The 9,482-nt window shown below is 44.7% G+C and overlaps 1 protein-coding gene across 4 annotated transcripts in view; it reads left to right on the top strand.

The window, feature by feature from the left end:
- The window catches only part of wdr7 (WD repeat domain 7), a 92,872-nt gene that overhangs the window by 36,211 nt on the left and 47,179 nt on the right, over window positions 1–9,482 (top strand). For all 4 annotated transcript variants that reach the window (XM_015058621.1, XM_015058622.1, XM_015058620.1 and 1 more), the window contains one exon: window positions 4,991–5,104. In XM_015058621.1, the coding sequence (XP_014914107.1) occupies window positions 4,991–5,104 (114 nt within the window). The remainder of the gene's footprint in view (window positions 1–4,990; window positions 5,105–9,482) is intronic.

The following is a 9,482-nucleotide window of genomic DNA, read 5'->3' as shown; positions in this document are numbered from 1 at the left end:
CCATCGTCCGTCCATCCATCCATCCAACCATCCATCCATCCATCCATCCATCCATCCATCCATCCATCCATCCATCCATCCATCCATCCATCCATTCATTCATTCATTCATTCATTCATTCATTCATCCATCCATCCATCCATCCATCATTGGTTTTTCGATCCACTTCACCATCTGCTCTCCTGTCCTCCATCTTGGTTTTGGTTTCTTTCCTTCCTTGGTTTTCAAAATAAAAGTCCTTTTAGATAGATGTTCTGTGACTTTATTCTTTAACTTTGTATTTATTTTTTCTAACTGTGTCAGAAGGACAGAGCTCTGTGACAGCTGAACGTGACGTATGAATCTGTATCCTCCAGTGGTTTTTAGTGGACGTGTCAAATGAAGGTTTAATGATCCGGTTCTGGTTCTGACCCGTCCAGGTTCTGACCTTCCTCACATGAAGCTTTATTTGGTTTCTATGAATCAATCAGACATAAACAACATTTTAAAGTCGTGGTGGACAGGAGTATAAAGGTGAAGCCGTCGCCACCATACAGTTTTATTTCTGCTGCTTGTCTCGTGTTTCTGGTTTGTTCTGATGATGTCGCTGCCTCCCTGCTCCTGATTGGCCGCTGCGGTGCAGGAAGCGGGCGTCGCTCTGCTCCCTGGCGTCGCTCCGCTGGCTATAGTTAGACCTGCTGATGGGAAGAAAGGTGAATCTGCACCTTGCTTTACTAGAAACCTCCTCCTGAAATGCTGCATGCGTCTGAGCGCAGGAGCCGCGGTTGCAGAGGATGCTGGGAGTCTCTCGGGGGAGCTGTTGCCATAGCAACGGGCACCGGTCAGTGTTGTGTTACCGCAGCAGGACCGCAGGCGGGGGAGGGAGGGAGATGGAGATAGAGAGAGGTCAAAGGGTCACCGAATCCGATCCCCGGAGCAGGCCGGGCCGTAAGACGACTCCGGCTGCCGGTGGAGACCCAGAAAAGTCCCAGCAGGGTTCTGGAGGGTCCGGAGGGTTCTGGAGGGTTCTGGAGGGTCCGGAGGGTTCTGGAGCGGTCCGGAGGGTTCTGGAGGGTTCTGGAGTGGTCCGGAGGGTTCTGGAGGGTTCTGGAGTGGTCCGGAGGGTTCTGGAGGGTCCAGAAGAATCCAGAGAGACTGGAGGGGAACAGAACCACTGCAGCAGTCTGGGTCTGGGTCTGGGTCTGGGCCTGGTTCTGGTTCTGGTTCTGGTCAGGAGGTTTTAGAAAATGTTTTGTCCATTCAGTTGAATTTGGTTTGTTTCTGTATGATAAATGGGTCCAGTTGACCCAGTTCTATAGAACCAAACATGAATGAATGAATGAATGAATCCTTTACAGCTGAAACCAAAAGTTTACATACAGAAAGAAAAAGACAATTTTTTCAGACCAAACTTCTGTTTTAGTTCTAGTTCTAGTTCATGTAGTTCTTGTTCTAGTTCATTTAGTTCTAGTTCTTTTAGTTCTAGTTCTAGTTCATGTAGTTCTAGTTCATGTAGTTCTAGTTCATTTAGTTCTAGTTCATTTAGTTCTAGTTTTAGTTCATGTAGTTCTGGTTCATTTAGTTCTAGTTTTAGTTCATTTAGTTCTAGTTCATGTAGTTCTAGTTCATTTAGTTCTTGTTCTAGTTCATTTAGTTCTAGTTCTTTTAGTTCTAGTTCATTTAGTTCTAGTTCTTTTAGTTCTAGTTCTAGTTCATGTAGTTCTAGTTCATGTAGTTCTAGTTCATTTAGTTCTAGTTCCTCTAGTCGTAGTTCTTTTACGCCTCCTGGTTGCAGTTCCTTCGTTTCTCCACTGAGCCCAGGTGGCGCTGCAGCAGCTGCAGGAACAGGAAGTGGTTTCTGGCTGATCAGTTTTTCTCGGTCAGTTTGATCCTGATCCGTCCTCAGTGACCTGCTGCCTCCTGGGGGCCAACATGCGGGGGCTTTGTTTACAGGATGGACATGAATGTGAGGGTCTCTGGGTGTCCGTCTATGTCTTCCTGTGTGAGTGACCTTTGACCCCGCAGCCTGGACGCCTCCTCTGCTGCTGTATTGTTTTCTGGAGCATCTGCCTTCCAGGTTACGCTCAGCAGCGGTTCTGTTCGATTAGCCGCCTCCGCGTGCTTCCAGCCTGCTGTGGCTAATTAGACACAGCCGCCATGTTGCAGGCGCCGCTAGCGGGCCGGTTCCTACCGACCCGTCCGCCTTTGTGTCCTGTCCCTTTAAACGCCTCCAGGAGAGCTGAAAGGTCAGCCGGGCTCTGCTTGTTGTCTGACAGAGAAGCCGCTGCTGCTGCCTCGACTCGGCGGCGTTTCCTCTGACGCTTCCAGAAGATCACAGAGTGGGAATAATTCAGGGATGGACAGTCTGGAGTTTGGGTTAAACATTTTCCATGTCAAACTAAACGCTAATCAGACTGATAGCTTAACTCTGATTAGCTAATCAAATAAAACGTATGGCTAATCAGTGAAATAAACTGCTAATCAGAAAAAAGCTAGCAACTAATTTGGGTTAAGCTAAAGGCTAATCAGACTCATTGTAACAGCAACTACGAGTTAAGCTAACTGCTAATCAGAACCAGAAGAGTCAAAGCTAGCGGCTAATCAAAGTAAAGCTAGCGGCTAATCAAAGTAAAGCTAGCGGCTACTCAGTAAAATAAACAGCTAATCAGAATCCAGAACCATTTCAGAGAGAATTAACTCAAAACCAACTGAAACTGAAAACATTTCTAACGATGTGAGCAAATGCTACAACATGCTTTTGTTTTTTTTTTTTACATCATTTTTAGCTTCATAAATAAAAACTGCGTTGCTAAATTAACATTTTACAGTTTTTCCTCCACTTCATCTTTCTCATACCAACATCATCATCTCCAGTCTTTAAGAGGTTTTCTTCCAGGATTGTCCTGGACTTATCTCTGTCCCCACAGCATGATGCTGCCGCCACCATGCTTCAGTTCACCACCACTCTTGGTGATTTAAAAGTACATTTTTTTGTTGTGTAAAACAGAATCTTCTGGTTTCTTTCAGTCGTTCTCTAGTAATCCTGGGTTTGTTCCTGTCTGCTGGTGGTAATGGTTTGTTTTCGGCTAACTGGAGGTTTGGTCTGCAGCTTTTCAGGCGGAGCTCCAGCGTCGTTTCATCAGTGTGAAACGGGGGGAGGCGGAGGAGGGGTGCAGGATAAGTGGGAGGGTGGGGGCGTGATGGCGTGCTCCAAGGTCAAGCTTGTCATGTCAGCCATGACACATTGCTCCCAGCATGCCTTGTTAACCTCCTGGACCTCCTCCTCCTGTCTGCTGTTTAAAACATTCACTTCTTGATGTTGTTAAAGCGCAGCGGCCCACGGATCGCTCCGCTTCCACATCCTTTTCATTTCACAGTCTCTGTGAAATGAAAAATAAATCATTTGGAACAAAAACGGAGAAACAAAACATGAAAGTCTGACTGCAGGTGATTCTGTTACCTTACGGAGCAAAGGCTTCTGGGAAAATTATAAGTAAAAATAACAAAAACTGAGACATTAACTGGAATTAATAAAAACAGTAATTAATTTAATTATTAAAATACCACTGCTTAATTTAATTCTCTCCTGCAGTTTCTCTGTAAAATGTTTTTCAAAGAAAACTGTAAAAATATAAAAAATACCAGCGTCTAAGTCCCCAAACATTACAGTCCATGTTTTCTAACGTAAAAATAATAAACATGGTTGTTTAAAATAAACCTAATCCCACCAGCCCTGTTTAATCCACTTAATCCAACTCTAGTTCACTTTGGCAGTGTGAATGCGAACTCTAGTCAGGAAGTGGACTACAGTGCAAAGCATTCTGGGTAAACACAACTAAGACAGACGTGCTAGCCTAGCGCTGGCGGGAGAAATGGCTCCAGTTTTTTTGACTAAAAATCTGAAGCCTTCATTTCTGTTTCCATTTGGCGAAGAAGGAAGTTACGCTCAGTGTCTTTATCATGTCGTTTCCTTCAGCGGTTCTTGGTGCAGCGCCCCCACAGGCCAGGAGGGGAACAGGTTTTCAGATTGTTTGGTTGGTTTGACTCAGCAGGAAATGAAACATGTTTGATCCCAGATGGAACCGAGTCCAGCGGACCATCAGTGTGAAAACAGCCTGAATATCTGGCCATGTTCTTGTTCTGCCCGGTTAATTAGAGCGTCGTTAGAATCGGACCTTTCTGCTGAGTTTCCCCGGTGGAAACAGTTTTCCTTCTGCTCAGTCCCAGCCTGGCATCCGTTACGTTTTAATTAAGTCCAATTAAGTTTTTATCACTTTAATGTTCCAGACGAATAATCAGCAATCAGGCGGCGTATTGGTCTTCTGTCAGAGAGAGAGAGAGAGAGAGAGAGAGAGAGAGAGAGAGTGTCTGTGTGAGTGTGTGTGTGTGTGTGTGTGTGTGTGTGTGAAGTCGTTACTGAGCTGTCTGCAGAGTCTCAGCAGGTTAATTGGAACATGAAGCTCTGTGTTAACCAGGATTTATCGGTGTAATTACACACTCTGTAATTAGACGTGTTTTATTGGTCTAATGAAGCCGTATGAAATTGTTTGTGATGTTTTAGTTACTGATGTCTTTTTTTCTCTTTGCTTTGTTAAATTTCTGCAGGAAACACACATCAGTGTGTCCAGTGGAGTGTTTGCACTCATCTATCAGAGTGTGTGTGTGTGTGTGTGTGTGTGTGTGTGTGTGTGTGTTTCCCCACAGATTAGAGCGGTGTTGACTCTGTTACCTTTAGCCGCTCCGTTTATTAGAGCGTTATCATTCATTAGCTTCAGCTGCTAATTAAAATCCGCTCTTAATTGGCAATACGAAGATAATTCTGTCATTTATTCTCTGGGTAACAGGAGGCCCAATAAACCTTTATTAGCTGCTTAGCCAGAGCAGTTAGCCTCTTAATGAGGCCAGCTGATGAGGTTTTCCTCTCACACCAGCAGCGCTGCCGCCCTGCTGCCTGCAGCAACACCTGCTGCTTTCATGTCCTAACCAAAGGCTTTCGGCTCGTTTCCCGCAGCTGGAACAGCAACAGAGACCCCGCCTCAAGCCCCGCCCCCTCCGGAGGCTCAGCCAGTGGAAACCAAGGCTCCAGAGGAGGAAATGGACGTGACCGACGACGACATCACAGCAGGTACGACAACAATCAGGTTAAAACACAAGAACCTGGTTTACATACAATGTAAAGTCAGGCAGAGGTCATTTATCTGCTCTCAAACTAATAAAACGTCACATGTCACTGTGGAGGTCATCAAACATAACAAATGTTATCTGAAACTAAAGTATGCTAAGCTAAATTGAGCTAAACTAAACAGCACTGAGCTAAATTAAACTACAATTTGAACAAATTAAGCTGAGTCTAACCTAAACTAAGATAAATAATACTTTGGATGAATTCAACCAAACTGATTCAGCTAGCATATGCTAAGCTAATCTACGCTCAGCTAAAGCTAATGTAACGCCTCCACTCATATTTGATCCAAGATCAGCTCAACTATGCTAAGCTAGGCTAAATCAATGTGAACTAAAAATAACTCCTAACTAATCCATGTGGTCTGATATAAATTAAACTAGAATAATTACTATTAATGGACTTTTTGTCATTTTCTAGTTAAAAATGAAAGTTTTATTCTGTAATCTGTGATGTTTGCCTAAGCATCTAAAACCAACTGATCAGTTTGGATGAAACTGATCAGTTGGTTTCATCCAAACTGCGGTATTTAAACATTAAACACATTAAATACTGCAGTTTCAGCAGTTTTTCTGATCAGCCTGAACTTTTTCTATTCTCCCGTTTTGAATCACTTTGAAGATGTAAGGACAGACTGAAAGCAAAGGCTGAGCTGTTCATATCTGCCCTCTGCTGGTGTTTGTGGTCCTGATGCGCCGTAGCAACCACAGATCTTGTTTATCACCTCTGGGCAGCTTGAACTCGGCCGCTTTGCTCTGCTGACTCTGTACTTAAGCCCAGCGCAGTCGGTGTTTCTGCATCGGTGCCGCGCTGAATCCAGTGAACCTGAATGGTGTTAAAAGCCGTTTATTGGTCGGGAGGTGAGAAACGGCCGACACCTGCAGCACAGGTGGAAACACACATCTTCCACTTCTCTGCACACACAGCCTCCACTTTCACTTTTTACCCTGGACACTTACTCACCGTGTCACCAGATTTATGCTGCTGTGGAAAATTAGTGACCAAAACCTCTGGAGCCGAAAATGTGGGTCCGTCTTTACCCAGTTACACTGCTGAATATTTACTAGCTTCAGTGTGAAGCCGTATGATCATCATCCCACCACCGCCGTGCTTCACTGGGTATGAGGATAAATCGTCTGCAGCGTTTCGCCGTCCTGAGGCGTCTGCGAGTTTGAAAAAGTCTCTAAAGACGAGACAAAGGAGGGAAACCTTCAAAGACACAAAGACGAAAGGACAGACATGACGACAGCCGTGCAATCACCTGGCTTCAGGCTGTTTCCACGGCGATAGACTCATCTCATCAATGTGTCGTCTCCCTGTCTCACACACACACACAGACACACACACACACACACACACAGACACACACACAGATGTACACAGAGTTCAGGATGTGATGACATTTGTTGCTCGGTGCCACAGCTGCAGAGCCTCAGAGACACACACACACCTGAACCTGGCGGTGTGTGTGTGTGTGTGTGCTGTAATTATGTCTCTAACTGTGTCAGGGGATGTTATTAGGATCCACATCACGCTCACACACACACACACGGTCTGGGCAGGACTTATTGCTGAGAAACATCCCATTTATAGGGGAAGAGGCAGAAAATGAATTTCACTTTTTCTAAATCCAACCGGCTCGGTGGCACTAATTACCAGAACTCTGGGTTTGGATGAAATTAGTTCTGCTGCAGAACTTTGTGCCTGGAAAACATCATTTTGACACTTTAATGCTGATTTATCCACATCCAGGACGTGATTCACAGTTTGGGGATAATATCAGTTTGAATTTAAAACGCGTCTCTTTCAGATAAAAACTGTTTATTTTTATTATTTCCTCTATAATTGTTGGCTGAAGTGTTGCTGGTTCCCACTAGAGGGAAACCCGGCTCTGCTAACTGGGAATCGTCCTGTCCTCTGACGGAGAGGTCGGCCTCTCCAAGGTCAAAGGTCCCAGCCACCTTCCCACTAAACAAACCCACTTCCACTGAGCCGGCAGACGTTTTTGTTTCCTTCTGGTTCTGGATCGACGTCAGTGAAACTCTCACGTTTTTCCACCATATTTTTATTTTAGCCTCTAAAATCTGCTGGGATTTCCTTCTACCGTCTTTTCCTCTTCTCCGCCATCTTTGTCCCTTCATATCTCTCCTCTCTCTTCCCCAGCGATTGAGGTCAGAGGTCAGGCAGGCCCTCACCTCCCGGTGTCATTAGCCCGGTTGAGATTTGGTTAGCTGAAGCGCCACGCTCCCGTTCTAATCTAATCCCGGCCTGGGGGTCGGCCGGGTCAGATCACATTTCTCCTCCGAACAGATTGAGCTCATGTGGAGATAAATGTTGGAGCTGCGACTCTGATTGTTCCTCGGCGTTCCGGACGGGACGCAGCTGCTGGATGGGAAAATTATTACATTACAGCAAGAAGCTCTTCTCCAAATACTGATGATGTAGAGGAATGTTTCTCTGAGGAACTAGAGTCCAACATGTAGAGCAGTTTCCTATAAATACTATTGATCCAAACTATTGATACCAAGTCAGAGTCAGATTGATACTAAAAATCGATACAGTTTCAGATTCTCTCATGAAATGTTTTCATTTTTATATTGTAATTTCTGAACTTAGGTTTCGCTCTGAAGTGATGATTTTATGCAGTTTTAAGAAAAAATTTACACAAATTTCTTGAGTTTTTCCTGTTTCTGTGTCTGTTTATGTGACACCATGTTTCCTCTGTGCTTATTGTAAAACCAATTAAAGATGGCTGCCGTATTAGCAGGACCTCACCTTTCATTGATCTGGAGTTAAAGACAATTAATTCTTCATAGTTTTCACCACGTGAGCACAAAGAGACCAGAACTATAAACCAGTAACCAGTAAACCAAACCAGTCAGCTCAACTAAACCAACCAATGAAACCCAATCGATCAACCAAACTCACCAAACCTGACAAACCAAAACTCAGCCAATCAGATCCTTCGTAACCAACCAACCTAACTAAACTAAACCAGTAGACCAAAGTAACTAACCTGAACAAACAGAACCAAACTGACCAACCCATCACCTACATAACTGGATCCAACTAACCAGCCCTCAACCCCACCAGAACCGCCAGAACCACCAGAACCACCAGAACCACCAGAACCAGCAGAACCACCAGAACCAGCAGAACCACCAGAACCAGCAGAACCAGCTGATCAACCAACACAAACATCCAGCAAACATGAAGTGAAACGTGAAGCATGAAGAAGATTAAAGAGTTTAGATGAAAGTTTCTGCTGGTCTGTTTTCTCGTCCTTCTGGACTTCAGGTTGTGTTGTGGTTCTGGTGAGGACAGCCCCTCCCCCCCCTGCGGTCTAATTAAAGCCCGGCGTTCACGCTGGGCGCAGATAGCTGCTCTGTCTGTGTCTTAAGACGGTAAAATACACTTAACCTTCATCTGGACTCGGCCCGCTGGAAGGGCAGCCACCGTTTCAGGACTCAAATCTTTTTTCTTTATCAGCTTAATTGTGTTTTCAATTATTTCCCCAGATTTTCAGTCTCCTGACATTTACAGTAAGGACAGCGTTCGTCCCCCGGACGCTGCCAGCCGTCCTTCGTCTCGCTGAACGCTTCCCTTCGGCTGCAGCGGCTGGAATATTTATTCACATTTACCAAACATCTCAGAGTTCTCTCTCCTCCTGCAGCGTTTTCCTTCTTCACTTTCTCACATCATTTTTGTGCTGCTATTGATCCCCTCCATCAGTCCCTGGTGATCGGGTTTTACCAGTCGCCCATTGATTACCAATGGAAGCAGAGCATGATGGGAAGCTGCTGGGGCTGCCTTTGTAGGAGGGAGCAGAGGGAAGGTTGTCGGTTTGATCGCCCTCATCTCTCTTTACCTCCCAGTGAAGTCGGGCTTCATGGGTGAAGCAGCAACCCAAACTTCTCAGATCCAGAAAACATCCAACCGTCTGTTGGCAGGGAGGAAATTCAGACGGGATGTTTGTTCACTTTGGAGTCCTGAGTCTCTTAGTTATTTATGAAAATGATGGATTCAAGGATTATTATTATTATTATTATTATTATTATTATTATTATTATTATTATATAACAGTTAATCTGGGGACAAACGGCACAGGTTTGGGTTTTTAACCTGGATTGGATGAGAAAATGTTTTCAGTCATTAGAGACTTTGGACTTGATTTGGACTTTTACCCCAAAGACTTGAGACCACATGAAGCATGAACACATGAAGCATGAACACATGAAGCATGAACACATTAACACATGAAGCATGAACACATGAAGCATGAACACATGAAGCATGAACACATTAACACATGAAGCATGAA

This window comes from Poecilia latipinna, unplaced genomic scaffold, assembly GCF_001443285.1.
Source record: "Poecilia latipinna isolate Pla-1442-1.1 unplaced genomic scaffold, P_latipinna-1.0 Scaffold1555, whole genome shotgun sequence".
NCBI lineage: Eukaryota > Metazoa > Chordata > Actinopteri > Cyprinodontiformes > Poeciliidae > Poecilia > Poecilia latipinna.
This window is presented reverse-complemented; position numbering and strand designations above follow the sequence as displayed.